The 15711-nt window shown below is 35.1% G+C and overlaps 1 protein-coding gene across 1 annotated transcript in view; it reads right to left on the reverse strand.

Moving 5' to 3' along the window:
• The window catches only part of LOC133663705 (thrombospondin type-1 domain-containing protein 7B-like), a 153038-nt gene that overhangs the window by 56222 nt on the left and 81105 nt on the right, over window positions 1–15711 (reverse strand). Inside the window, exons 5-6 of the mRNA XM_062068388.1 lie at window positions 6368–6512; window positions 4752–4867 (exon numbers count right to left, since the gene is read on the reverse strand). Coding sequence (XP_061924372.1) covers window positions 4752–4867; window positions 6368–6512 — 261 coding nt within the window. The remainder of the gene's footprint in view (window positions 1–4751; window positions 4868–6367; window positions 6513–15711) is intronic.

The raw sequence follows: 15711 nt of genomic DNA on the forward strand, positions 1-15711 counted from the left end.
TCTGGTGTGCCGTGGGAGATTATCTAATTTCACATATTTGGCGACCCCAAAAGGGACAAGCGGTAGAAAATGGATGGATGGATGGGTTAAAAACATTTTTTTGCAAACCAGTAATTATAGTCTGCAAATGATGTGTTGTTGTTGAGTGTCTAAAGCTCGGCAGAGTGACTGTGTGATACTCTTCCATATCAGTAGGTAGCAGCCGGTAGCTAATTGCTTTGTAAATGCAGGTAAAAATGTGTCTTATGCTTAAACCAAAAACAAACAAAAGGTGAGTGCCCTTAAGAAAAGGCATTGAAGCTTAGGGAAGGCTATGCAGAACGAAAGTAAAACTGAACTGGCTACAAAGTAAACAAAAACAGAATGCTGGACGACAGCAAAAACTTACTGTGGAGCAAAGACGGCGTCCACAGTGTACATCCGAACATGACATGACAATCAACAATGTCCCCACCAAGAAGGATAAAAACAACTGAAATATTCTTGATTGCTAAAACAAAGTAGATGCGGGAAATATAAGACACGAAACTGCTACAGGAAAATACCAACAAAAGAGAAAAAGCCACCAAAATAGGAGCGCAAGACAAGAAGTAAAACACTACACACAGGAAAACAGCAAAAAACTCAAAATAAGTCACGGTGTGATGTGACAGGTGGTGACAGTACACCTACTTTGAGACAAGAGCTATATTGATACATAGTTGGTTATGGTTTAAAGTCATATCCAACAATTGCGACAACTTTTAACTGTCAACTGAGTTTATGATTTCTGCTGGTGGTGTGCCTCCGCATTTTTTCAACGCCAAAAATGTGCCTTGGCTCCAAAAAGGTTGAAAAACACTGGTCTAAATGACAATACCACATAGTCAGACTGCAAAAGCCCGTGAACAGAGGCATGCGTGCAAACCCCCGCCAACATGCGCAAACCTTACGATCTTTGTTTAGCGTTTATGAGTCGTCCTTTAAGCGCACTTCAATGTCATCGGGAAATGAAGGTTCCTATAAGAGGTCACGGTGTTTTGCAAACACCACCCCCTGGCTGCGCTCAGGCCTGGCCCTAACCAATCTGGCGCCCTGGGCAAGATTTTAGGTGGCGCCCCCTCACATCGGCAGTGAAGTGTATATACTCACAAGAAACCGAATAGCTTTGTCTTTGACCTTTTTTTTTACTTAAAGAAAGCAAATTAACATATTATATGAGAATGTTATGTTATGATTATCTTTAACCGAATCACAGCAGTGCTCAAATTAAAAAACAGCATTCCCTCTCATGTGATATTGCTTAATTAACACTAATGATGTGCACTTTAACAACTAAGCTTACAACTATACCTAATATATAAAGGGGTGGAAAAGTGACTATTACCTGCAGGGCAAACATTAGCTAACCAGAAGGCAATAACAATGTAAACAAAAAACACCTGCTTAAAAGATCTAATACAAATGTCCCTGAGGAATGTAAGGTGGGAGTACTGTAATTTCCTAACGTTACATTATCATTTTCCATAACAATTTAGCCCCCTCCACAATATTAACCCGACGTTAAAACAGAACTAGCTATTTATTGATTAGCAATTGCCGAATCATGTGACATTAGCTTAATGCTAAAAAGCCAGGTTACTATCACATTCTGTAAAAGACAAATACTTTCATGTAGGCTAACGTTACCTACCTGCTACCTCTGTCTTTTTCTCGTTTCTCCTCTTCTTTTGTCTTTTTTCTTCCCTGGGCACCTGACAGTTTTGGCCGTTTTGACATCTTGTGTTGATTTTTTTTATGTGGTAAGAGTCATGATACGGGAAGGGAGGGGGCGCACCGTGCAGGGGGTGGGGGGGTTGGGGGGGGGGGGGGGTGGAGTAATGTTGTAACAAATAATATTTCTATTAAATAGGCTTTACTTTGCATTTTAATTGACGTGGGATTATTTTTTGTATTTAGAAATAATAGTACCAACTTTTTTTTTTTTTTTTTTCTCCAACATTTGTGGCACTGGTGTGGCGCCCCCTGATGGACGGCGCCCTTAGCATTTGCCTATACGGCCTATGCCACGGGCCGGCCCTGGCTGCGCTCCACAATCTGTAGATGCCACATTAACGGTGCTTTTGGGATCTTTTACAGGTTCCTTTAAACACACCGCTGAGAAAGGCAGCAGCTGCTGCAGATTATCGAACTTGAACCCAATATTTTCTACGTCTAAAATGTTGTTTTTTTTCAATCCCAAAGACCCTGCTTGTTGGAGACAAAGGCAACAAGGCTGCATTATGAGTGAGAGCAAACACCAGGGAGGACTACATTTATCTTTAATGAAATGCTGCCACTTCAATGTACTGCCGTTCTAGAATTCTCTCTTGTTTATATACGGGACACATATGGGTATGCAAACATAAAAGACACTTTCATTTCTTTGACTAACAATTCCCTCAGTAACAACAGTGTGATTCAAGTCAAAATAAGGGCCATTCCACTGATTCGGTACAAATAAGAATATCTGTAAAACTGTTTTTTAACAAGCAAAGTGATCTGAATGCATATTTAATAAAGACAATGTCAAATAATATTTCAAACTACTGGAAAACTGGAATTCGTTTCCTTGTCTCCACTTCTTGAAATGAGAATTTATCATGAAATGTAATTGAAATCCTTCAGAAATGTTATTTTTTTACTCATGTGTGATAAACCTGATACCAACAATATATGACATTTATTTTTATGTTAAAAAACAACACTTGAGGTACAATTTTCACTCAGATCTGTTACCCTAACTCAGGGGTCCCCAAACTTTTTGACCCAGGGGCCGCATTGGGTTAAAAAAATGTGGCCTGGGGTCGGGCTATATATATACATATATATATAAATGTTTATTGATATATATATATATAAAAAAAAAAAAAAAATATATATATATATATATATATATATATATATATATATATATATATATATATATATATATATATATATATATATATACATATATATATATATATATATATATATATATATATATATATATATATATATATATATATATATATATATATATATATATAAATATTCATAATATTATATATATATAAATATTCATAATATTATATATATATATATATATATGCATATATATAAATATTCATAATATTATATATATAAATATATATATATATATATATATATATATATATATATATATATATATATATATATATATATATATATAAAATATTATGAATATTTATATATATAAAAATGTTTATTGATATATATATACACATATTTATATATATATATATGTATATATATATAAAATATATATATATATATATATATATATATAAATATTCATAATATTATATATCTATATCTATATATATATATATATATATATATATATATATATATATATATATATATATATATATATATATATATATATATATATATATATATATATATATATTTATATATAAAAATGTTTATTGATATATATATACATATTTATATATATATATATAAAATAAATAAATAAATAAATATATATATATATATAAATGTTTATTGATATATATATATATATATATATATATACATATATATATATATATATATATATATATATATATATATATATATATATATATATATATATATATATATATATATATATATATATATATATATATATATATAATATAAATATATATATATATATATATATAAATATTCATAATATTATATATATATACATATGTATATACATACATAATATATATATAATTTAAAAAAAAAAAAATATATATATATATAAATATTCATAATATTATATATATATATATATATATATATATATATATATATATATATATATATATATATATATATATATATATATATATATATATATATATATATACAGTATATATATATAATTTAAAAAAAAATATATATATATATATATATATATATTTGAGCGGCCAGGAGACCGCAAGAGTAACAAGTGGTAGAAACTAGTGGTAGAAAACGCATTGATGAATTGGCGAGAAAGGACAAATTAAAAAATAATAGTAAAAAAAAAAAAATTATAAAACAAAAATAATATATATATATAATTATTTTATTTTATTTTATTTTTTTACATTGGACTTCCCACGGGCCAGATTTCCAGATTTTAGACGAGCCGTAGTTAGGGACCACTGCCCTAATGATTTTTCAGTTTTTTAACATTTGTTTATTCATTTCTTTTCTTGACATATTCAATGAACAATGAAACGTTAAACACATGTCAAATGTGCCCCCCCCCCCACCCCCCAAAAAAAACCCTCTAAAAATCCTAAAAAAAACCCATCAATTTCCACACTTCTATTAGCCCCGGGTCCAGTAGACCCGGACATCTTATATGTAATATAAATGTGTAGGGGGGGTGTATGGTGAGCGGTCATTAAATATGTACTCTGATATATGTTCTTCACAGAAAATGAGCCAAAGTCAGTGTGTCTCAGTTTGAAAAATTAATTAATCGTATCATTTTTTTTGAATAAAAAAAAATGAAAACGGGTCCCACAGACCCGAACACCACACAAGGGTGTAACTTTGTCATAAATGAAATGACTTGCCTGAGATGCATCAATAAGCTTTTAGAGTTGCAGAGAAGTACTATTATTTGGAGGTAGTTACAACAACAAAAAAGGCACTAATTTAGTGGGATAGTCCGTATGTGACATTGGATGGAGACTTTCCTCCAGCTTCAAAAATGTTACCTGCTCACACGCTTGCGACGCCACCATCTTCCCATCGCTGCGGACACAATCGAGAAGTCGCTGCCTGGAACCCTGACCACAGACGGCATTTTCACTCAGCCGACATGTGCTCCATTCTGCAATAAACACACACACACACACACACACACACACACACACACACACACACACACACACACACACACACACACACACACACACTTGCGATAAAAACCCCTGTACTGTACATGGGTAGCAGAGGGGTGTCCTAACTTTTCACTTGGGGGCCGCATTAGGTTAAAAAACTGCAGACTGCATGTAAAATAACTATATATATATTTGCGTCAGCATGCAACACATAGTCATTTTGATAGTAGGCTAATACAGCTAAAATAGACACTTACATCATGTGTTGTCTTCATTATAACACTTATATAAGACTTTTAAAGTCATTTTGATAGTAGGCTAATATAGCTAATATAGACCCTTACGTCATGTATTGCCTTCATTATAACACTTATATACGACTTTTAAAGTCATTTTGATAGTAGGCTAATATAGACACTTACAACATGTGTTGCATTTATTATAACACTTATATACGACTTTTAAAGTCATTTTGATAGTAGGCTAAAATAGACACTTACATCATGTGTTGCCTTCATTATAACACTTATATAAGACTTTTAAAGTCATTTTGATAGTAGGCTAATATAGCTAATATAGACCCTTACGTCATGTATTGCCTTCATTATAACACTTATATACGACTTTTAAAGTCATTTTGATAGTAGGCTAATATAGACACTTACAACATGTGTTGCATTTATTATAACACTTATATAAGACTTTTAAAGTCATTTTGATAGTAGGCTAATACAGCTAAAATAGACACTTACATCATGTGTTGCATTTATTATAACACTTATATAAGACTTTTAAAGTCAGTTTCATAGTAGGCTAATATAGCTAATATAGACACTTACATCATGTGTTGCCTTCATTATAACATTTATATAAGACTTTTAAAGTCATTTTGATAGTAGGCTAACATATTTAATATAGACACGTCATGTGTTGCCTTCATTATAACCCTTATAAGAGACTTTTAAAGTAATTTTGATAGTAGGCTAACACAGCTAATATAGACACTTACGTCATGTGTTGCCTTCATTATAACACTTATAAGAGACTTTTAAAATCATTTTGATAGTAAGCTAATACAGCTAATATAGACACTTACATCATATGTTGCCTTCATTATAACACTTTTGTAAGACTTTTAATTTTTTGAGGCTCCCGACAGATTAGTTTTTGGTATTTTTGGTCCAATTTGGCTCTTTCAACGGTTTGGGTTGCTGACCCCTGGTCTAATTCACGGTCATCAACCTGAATTATTGATGATGTCAGCAAGATGGCGGCAGGCTGGCATCAATTATACTGTCAGATATTTAAAATTCTTGTCAATCGTGTGACGTCCCGTGGCCCAAACTGAACACGGTGGCCCTCGGGCCGTAGTTTGGACACCACCGGTGTCGCAGCAAGGTGTCCCAATACTTTTGTCTCGATGACACCAACTTCAACGCTTGTTAAATTGAAAATGAGCTTTTTTTTCCTGTCTGGGTAAACCTTCCCACCTGAGACCTGGTACAGGTAAGTGAAGCAGGTGCTGTTCAGTATGCAGGTCTCCGACTGCACCATCTCCGGACAGGTGGCGCCCTCCGCGGCGGGGGGCCGGAGTAAATGTCGGCTCCGGTTTCTCTCCGAGCCTTGGTCGCATTGCTGCACGTGCAGAGGGAACAACAACAACGTTACACTTGTTAGAATAATGATGTATATAATTATCACACAACTTTTATGCTTAAGGGCCGTTACTATAATTATTATCAATTGTGCTGAAGTGTCTGGTATCAGTGTTTGTGTCCAGACTCGGCCTGCTGACTGCCAAGGCCGAACACCGCCATGACGCAGACAGAGCAGAGACAAGGCGATATCACCAGCGTCAATACATTTGCATTTTTGTATAATCATACATTGTGTCTAACTGGAGTTGTCTTCAACTACACAAGGCAATTCCTGAAGGAATTGCGTGTGAATAATCCAATGTTGAAGTTGAACTGAAATGCTGACAAGAATAGTTTGAATGTTGAAGAGTTTGAATTTCCAGGGAAAATGGAATTTGGTTTAGAACTTGGGAAAGTGTTAGTTGGATGAGTGGAATGTGTTGATGTTGGAATGGTTTGGAATAGGTAGAAAAATGGACAATTCATTTTTAAATTGGGGAAAATGTCCCTGAAAACTGGGAATTTTTGGAAATCTGGGAATTTATTTTTAAGTGTTGAAAGAGAGCACACAATTTTGAACAGGCTGAATATTTTGGAGCTGGAACGGTTTGAATCGGATGAAAAATGTGGGAGTTGTGTAAGTTTGAAAAATGTCCCCATTCATTTCAATGGGAATTTCATGGAAATTTGGGAATTTTTGGGAAAATGTTAAAAGACTTGAATGATCTGAATGAGTTGAAATGGTTGGTGTTGGAATTTTTCAAACCGGTCGAGAAATGTTGAAGTAGTAACATGTTGAATTGAGAAATGGTATTAAGGAATTCCAGGAATTTTGGGAAAACAGGGAATTTTTCCAGTTAAAAAAACAACTTCGTTTTTTGTGTCCTGATTAAGAGGAACGTTTTGACGGGATGAAAAATGTGGAAGGAGTAGTCGCCAGAAAAAAAGGGTCAAAAAAAGGTTTTGAAAAAAAGTGAATTCTGGGAATTCCTGGAATTTTTTTGAACTTGGCAAAATAATAGTTCGAATTTCCAGGATGAGTGGAATACATTGAATGGTTTGAATCGGTGGAAAAACGTGGAAATGGTGGAAGTTTGAAAAATGGCCAAATCATTTTGAATGGGAAAAAATGTCCCGTAAAACCTGGAATTCTGGGAAATCTGGGAATTTTTGGAATTTTTCAAGAAAAAGACAAATTGAGAAATGGTATTAAGGAATTCCAGGAATTTCGGGAAAACCGGGAATTTTTCCAGTTCAAAAAACAACTTCGTTTTTTGTCCTGATTAAGAGGAACGTTTTGACGGGATGAAAAATGTGGGAGTTGTGTAAGTTTGAAAAATGTCCCCATTCATTTCAATGGGAATTTCATGGAAATTTGGGAATTTTTTGGAAAATGTTAAAAGACTTGAATGATCTGAATGAGTTGAAATGGTTGGTGTTGGAATTTTTCAAACCGGTCGAGAAATGTTGAAGTAGTAACATGTTGAATTGAGAAATGGTATTAAGGAATTCCAGGAATTTCGGGAAAACCGGGAATTTTTCCAGTTAAAAAAACAACTTCGTTTTTTGTGTCCTGATTAAGAGGAACGTTTTGACGGGATGAAAAATGTGGGAGTTGTGTAAGTTTGAAAAATGTCCCCATTCATTTCAATGGGAATTTCATGGAAATTTGGGAATTTTTTGGAAAATGTTAAAAGACTTGAATGATCTGAATGAGTTGAAATGGTTGGTGTTGGAATTTTTCAAACCGGTCGAGAAATGTTGAAGTAGTAACATGTTGAATTGAGAAATGGTATTAAGGAATTCCAGGAATTTCGGGAAAACCGGCAATTTTTCCAGTTAAAAAAACAACTTCGTTTTTTGTGTCCTGATTAAGAGGAACGTTTTGACGGGATGAAAAATGTGGGAGTTGTGTAAGTTTGAAAAATGTCCCCATTCATTTCAATGGGAATTTCATGGAAATTTGGGAATTTTTTGGAAAATGTTAAAAGACTTGAATGATCTGAATGAGTTGAAATGGTTGGTGGTGGAATTTTTCAAACCGGTCGAGAAATGTTGAAGTAGTAACATGTTGAATTGAGAAATGGTATTAAGGAATTCCAGGAATTTCGGGAAAACCGGGAATTTTTCCAGTTAAAAAAACAACTTCGTTTTTTGTCCTGATTAAGAGGAACGTTTTGACGGGATGAAAAATGTGGGAGTTGTGTAAGTTTGAAAAATGTCCCCATTCATTTCAATGGGAATTTCATGGAAATTTGGGAATTTTTTGGAAAATGTTAAAAGACTTGAATGTTCTGAATGAGTTGAAATGGTTGGTGTTGGAATTTTTCAAACCGGTCGAGAAATGTTGAAGTAGTAACATGTTGAATTGAGAAATGGTATTAAGGAATTCCAGGAATTTGGGGAAAACCGGGAATTTTTCCAGTTAAAAAAACAACTTCGTTTTTTGTGTCCTGATTAAGAGGAACGTTTTGACGGGATGAAAAATGTGGGAGTTGTGTAAGTTTGAAAATGTCCCCATTCATTTCAATGAGAATTTCATGGAAATTTGGGAATTTTGGGGAAAATGTTAAAAGACTTGAATGATCTGAATGAGTTGAAATGGTTGGTGTTGGAATTTTTCAAACTGGTCGAGAAATGTTGAAGTAGTAACATGTTGAATTGAGGAATGGTATTAAGGACTCCAGGAATTTCGGGAAAACCGGGAATTTTTCCAGTTCAAAAAACAACTTCGTTTTTTGTCCTGATTAAGAGGAACGTTTTGACGGGATTAAAAATGTGGGAGTTGTGTAAGTTTGAAAAATGTCCTCATTCATTTCAATGGGAATTTCATGGAAATTTGGGAATTTTTGGGAAAATGTTAAAAGACTTGAATGATCTGAATGAGTTGAAATGGTTGGTGTTGGAATTTTTCAAACCGGTCGAGAAATGTTGAAGTAGTAACATGTTGAATTGAGAAATGGTATTAAGGAATTCCAGGAATTTCGGGAAAACCGGGAATTTTTCCAGTTAAAAAAACAACTTTGTTTTTTGTCCTGATTAAGAGGAACGTTTTGACGGGATGAAAAATGTGGGAGTTGTGTAAATTAAAAAAATGTCTCATTAATTTCAATGGGAATTTCATGGAAATTTGGGAATTTTTGGGAAAATGTTAAAAGACTTGAATGATCTGAATGAGTTGAAATGGTAGGTGTTGAAATTTTTCAAACGGGTCGAGAAATGTTGAAGTAGTAACATGTTGAATTGAGAAATGGTATTAAGGAATTCCAGGAATTTCGGGTAAACCGGGAATTTTTCCAGTTAAAAAAACAACTTCGTTTTTTGTCCTGATTAAGAGGAACGTTTTGACGGGATGAAAGATGTGGGAGTTGTGTAAGTTCGAAAAATGTCCCCATTAATTTCAATGGGAATTTCATGGAAATTTTGGAATTTTTGGGAAAATGTTAAAAGACTTGAATGATCTGAATGAGTTGAAATGGTAGGTGTTGAAATTTTTCAAACGGGTCGAGAAATGTTGAAGTAGTAACATGTTGAATTGAGAAATGGTATTAAGGAATTCCAGGAATTTCGGGTAAACCGGGAATTTTTCCAGTTAAAAAAACAACTTCGTTTTTTGTCCTGATTAAGAGGAACGTTTTGACGGGATGAAAAATGTGGGAGTTGTTTAAGTTTGAAAAATGTCCCCATTCATTTCAATGGGAATTTCATGGAAATTTGGGAATTTTTTGGAAAATGTTAAAAAACTTGAATGTTCTGAATGAGTTGAAATGGTTGGTGTTGGAATTTTTCAAACCGGTCGAGAAATGTTGAAGTAGTAACATGTTGAATTGAGAAATGGTATTAAGGAATTCCAGGAATTTGGGGAAAACAGGGAATTTTTCCAGTTAAAAAAACAACTTCGTTTTTTGTGTCCTGATTAAGAGGAATGTTTTGACGGGATGAAAAATGTGGAAGGAGTAGTCGCCAGAAAAAAGGGTCAAAAAAAGGTTTGAAAAAAAGTGAATTCCTGGAATTTTTTTGAACTTGGCAAAATAATAGTTAGAATTTCCAGGATGAGTGGAATACGTTGAATGGTTTAAATCGGTGGAAAGATGGGGAAATGGTGGAAGTTTGAAAAATGGCCAAATCATTTTGAATGGGAAAAAATGTCCTGGAAAACATGGAATTCTGGTAAATCTGGGAATTTTTGGAATTTGTCAAGAAAAAGACAGGCTGAACAGTTTAAAGTTGGAACGGGGTCGTTCTCCCGGGATGCAGAACGGACCACTCCGGACAAAGCGTGAAGGTAGGAGTATGATTTATTGTCATGAATCATAGCTTAAACCAAAAACAGGAAACAAACAAAAAGAAAGCGTGCCGTTAGCACGAGAAGCTAAAGGACCAAAACTTAGCCCTAAAATCATGAACTAGAAACAAGACATCAACCTGCGTGACTGTTGCATACCCCAAACAATGAAGCCAGACCGAGTGACCGGCAAAGGCAGGCTTAAATAATGTCTCTGATTACAAACTGGTGAGCGTCCCGAACACCGGAGGCAGGTGAAAATCATAAGTAGCCATGGTAACAAACTCAGGAGGTGCACAAACAGGAACTAGGGGAGTCCAAAACTAACAGAACATACCTAAACCAAACATGATCCTAGACTACTGCAACGCACTTCTTGTCGGGATCCCCAGCAAGAACATCCAGAAGCTGCAATACATACAGAATAGGGCTGCTAGGATCCTGATGAGAGTGCAGAAATATGACCATATCACACCAATTCTCAAATCCCTTCACTGGCTTCCTGTTCCACTCAGGATTGAATTCAAAGTCTCCCTACTAACCCACCAGTGCCTCCGTGGAAATGCCCCCCTCTACCTCAAAGAACTACTCACCCCCAAATCCTCTGTGGAACGTTCTCCCTGACCACCTGAGGGCACCACAGACTGTGGATGCTTTTAAAAAAGGCTTAAAACCCCTTCTTTTAAAAAAAAAAAAAAAGCCTTTTTTTTTTTTAGATATATGTATACTAGTTATAGCTATTTGGCTGTTGTAGTTTTTATTTTTATTTATATTTTTTATTATCTTTTTATTTTAATTTTTTTAATACACTGTAGCACTTTGAGGTTGTTCACTCAATGTAAAGTGATTTTTACAAATAAAATCTATTATTATTATTAGAGATAAAAGCTTTAAAATGTAATATCGGAAATTATCGGTATCGTTTTTTTTATTATCGGTATTGTTTTTTTTTTGTTTTTTTTGTTTTTTTTAATAAATCAACATAAAAAACACAAGATACACTTACATATAGTGCACCAACCGAAAAAAACCTCCCTCCCCCATTTACACTCATTCACACAAAAGGGTTGTTTCTTTCTGTTATTAATATTCTGGTTCCTACATTATATATCAATACAGTCTGCAAGGGATACAGTCCGTAAGCACACATGATTGTGCGTGCTGCTGGTCCACTAATAGTACTAACCTTTAACAGTTAATTTGACTCATTTTCATTAATTACTAGTTTCTATGTAACTGTTTTTATATTGTTTTACTTTCTTTTTTATTCAATAATTTATTTATCTTATTTTATGTTATGAATTTTTAAAAAAATGACCTTATCTTCACCATACCTGGTTGTCCAAATTAGGCATGATAATGTGTTAATTCCACGAGTGGTTGATATCGGTATCGGTAATTAAAGAGTTGGACAATATCGGGATATCGGCAAAAACCCATTATCGGACATCCCTAATTATTATTATTATTATTATTATTATGATCCGGCCACGGATCATGACATATAACAACTGATGGTTTGGCTTCTCCAAGTGAGGAGGAGGGCCTCATTTTCTTGAGCTAACCTCCTCCAGGAACTGCAGTCCTGTATAATGACACTCGCTTCTAATAAAGCAACTCATGGTTCAGTAAAGCGTCACCGACGTCTCTTTTGATTGTGCATGCTGCTGGTCCACTAATAGTACTAACCTTTAACAGTTAATTTTACTCATTTTCATTAATTACTAGTTTCTATGTAACGGTTTTTATATTGTTTTACTTTCTTTTTTTATTCAATAATTTATTTATCTTATTTTATTTTATGAATTTAAAAAAAAATGACCTTATCTTCACCATACCTGGTTGTCCAAATTAGGCATGATAATGTGTTAATTCCACGACTGGTTGATATCGGTATCGGTAATTAAAGAGTTGGACAATATCGGAATATCGGATATCGGCAAAAAGCCATTTTTGGACATCCCTAATTATTACTATTATTATTATTATTATGATCCGGCCACGGATCATGACATATAACAACTGATGGTTTGGCTTCTCCAAGTGAGGAGGAGGGCCTCATTTTCTTGAGCTGACCTCCTCCAGGAACTGCAGTCCTGTATAATGACACTCGCTTCTAATAAAGCAACTCATGGTTCGGTAAAGCGTCACCGACGTCTCTTTTTGATCCTGCCGCACTGCCATGTCGTCCTTCTGCCCGGACGAGGCTGACAAGACCAGAAATAACACATCAATACAAATATAGGAATTCACCACCAGAGGGAAAATGCTAAAGAAAAAAAGGGTCTTTGCATACAAGCTTCCTTCATCCGCCGGGTCCTGATTCGTCAATCACTGTCACCTCCTAATGAGGCTCATCAGTGGGAGGCTCGTTAATCAACAGCACTTTTCACACCAACTGTCACAGGAACGCACAAATCCATCTGTACATGACAACGCCGCGGTCCCGCAATCTGCCTGTTTTTTTTCTTTCCTCCCCCCCGACAGATGAAAGGCTGCGAAAGAGTTTCCACGCTCACGTAATTTGTATACAACGGGAAAAAGGATTTGTCGGGTGTCAGAGTATACAAACAATAGCTTGTTAAGGCTGCGACACGCTCGGAATGAGAAGCGTGCAGAAGGCATCGCTTTCTTTCTATTTGCCACTGATCATGTAATGGTGTGCACTGGAATAAAATGACTGGCCTCTTGTGTGCTTTCTGGAAATACTGTTGGGTGAGTGCCCATTATATTTCCACTTGTCAGCGGCGACATTACTTTTAAAATACCAAAGCGGTGTCCGAAAATGAATTGCCTTTTACTAACTGAATTGAGCTTGTTTATTCTTCTTAAAGAGGAACTGCACTTGTTGTTTATCATTCACAATTAGGGTTGCAAAGAGGTGGAAAGTTTCCGGTAAATTTCCGGAAAATTTACCACGGGAAGTTAAGCTCGGGAAGTTTGGAAATATTTGTCAGAAAAATTGCATGTAAATTATCAAAAAACTTTCCGTTCCCTGAGTTCCCAATGAACAGACAAGAGGCTGTCTTTGTTGCACCAAGAGAAAGGCTTGGAAAATTCCATTGTGTACGATGGGAGGAGACGGGAGGGGGTTATCTATTGTGATCCAAGACTTGCCCAAGCTGAATCCAGGACCAGACCAAGCCCGAGGCATCTTTTTCTTTTGTGTTAATGTGACCGAAAACAATGACTGTTTACATACTCCCCATTCCTTTTGAAACAGATGTTATTATGTAAACAGGGAAAATCCAAATAAAAAGAGGTGGCGTACAATCCTTCGCCAGAGCGTGCTAAGACACTGTAAGAGGTTACAGGTCGACGCCGTCTCTCCTCAATTGAGTCCAAATTTAATGATGTCTCTGTTTGATTCTTTGCTTCTTGTCTTGTTTAATAGATGTCATCAGTGTTTGAACCTGACAACATTGACCATTTTTTTGATTATTCAAAGATGGGAATATATGGGAATTAATGGGGAATTACAATAATGATATATTATTGGGCACTTGTCTATATGCTGCTGCATCTTTGTGGCATTTTTGACGCAGCTCTTTGCACAGTATTTGCAAATGTACACAGCCTTTCTGCCTATATTGGTTGGGGTGAAATCATTCTGTTTGTATGTATTTATTCTTGTAAAACACTAATGCAATGCCACGCACCGATATAAATAGTCAGCTAAACAACTGGAGTAGTCTTTAAAAATATTTGACTGATGGACAAATGAATACAAATAGGCTAGATGAATAAATGAACAGTCAATCAGCATGCTAAATCAAACTATAACCTACATTCTTGTACGACAACAGAATGGCTAGCAGAACAGAAGGCAGAGTTTTGATTTAGTATTTGCCAGTTCAGGGGTCGGCAACCCAAAATGTTGAAAGAGCCATATTGGACCAAAAATACAAAAACAAATCCGTCTGGAGCCGCAACACATTAGAAGCCATATTACATACAGATAGTGTGTCATGAGATATACATTGAATTGAGATGACTTAAAGGAAATTAAATGAGCTCAAATATAGCTACAAATGAGGCATACTGATGCAATATGTACATATAGCTAGCCTAAATAGCATGTTAGCATCGATTAGCTTGCAGTCATGCAGTGACCAAATATGTTTGATTAGCACTCCACACAAGTCAATAACATCAACAAAACTCACCTTTGTGCATTCACGCACAATGTTAAAAGTTTGGTGGACAAAATGAGACAGAAAAAGAAGTGGCATGAAAGTGAAAACACGTCCTAGAATGTCCGAGAAAGTTATACATGTAAACCAACTAAGGTGAGTTCAAGGATCGCCAAAATTAGTAGGACAAAACGGCGCTCGCCAAATACTCGAATCAGTGAAGCATGTTTAATATAAACAGTGTGCTTTATAACAATTAGGGAGGTTTGTGTCATGTTTGTCCTCCTACAGAAACCATATTAAAACAAAAATTAGTATTTTTTTTCCATGTCATTATTTCCATTTTTCATACATTTTTGAAAAAGCTTCAGAGAGCCACTAGGGCGGCGCTAAAGGTTGCCGACCCCTGTGCTAGTTGAACTACAGTCGGATCGCTAACGTTGTTAGCATGCATGAATGGGATTTAACATAGAGAAAATTAGCATCACGGCTAACGGAGAAATATTTTCGGTTCATTATGAGACCGTGGTGGTACATAAACCTATCTAGCTAGAGATATTGGCCCCAAAATCATTGAACAAGTACAGGAACAGCTAGCTAGCTTGAGTGGAAGTCTGCTGGAGTAGTCTACAGTCATATAGTAACAAGCAATTACACCTCTATTCAACTTAAATACCATAGATCAAATATATTTACCCCAGTAATATCATCTTACCTGACTGGATGAAGTCCTTGGGCTCAAATACTAGTGTGGCCTCAATAGCCCTGCTGTAGTGTGT

Source organism: Entelurus aequoreus, linkage group LG13, assembly GCF_033978785.1.
Source record: "Entelurus aequoreus isolate RoL-2023_Sb linkage group LG13, RoL_Eaeq_v1.1, whole genome shotgun sequence".
Taxonomy (NCBI): domain Eukaryota; kingdom Metazoa; phylum Chordata; class Actinopteri; order Syngnathiformes; family Syngnathidae; genus Entelurus; species Entelurus aequoreus.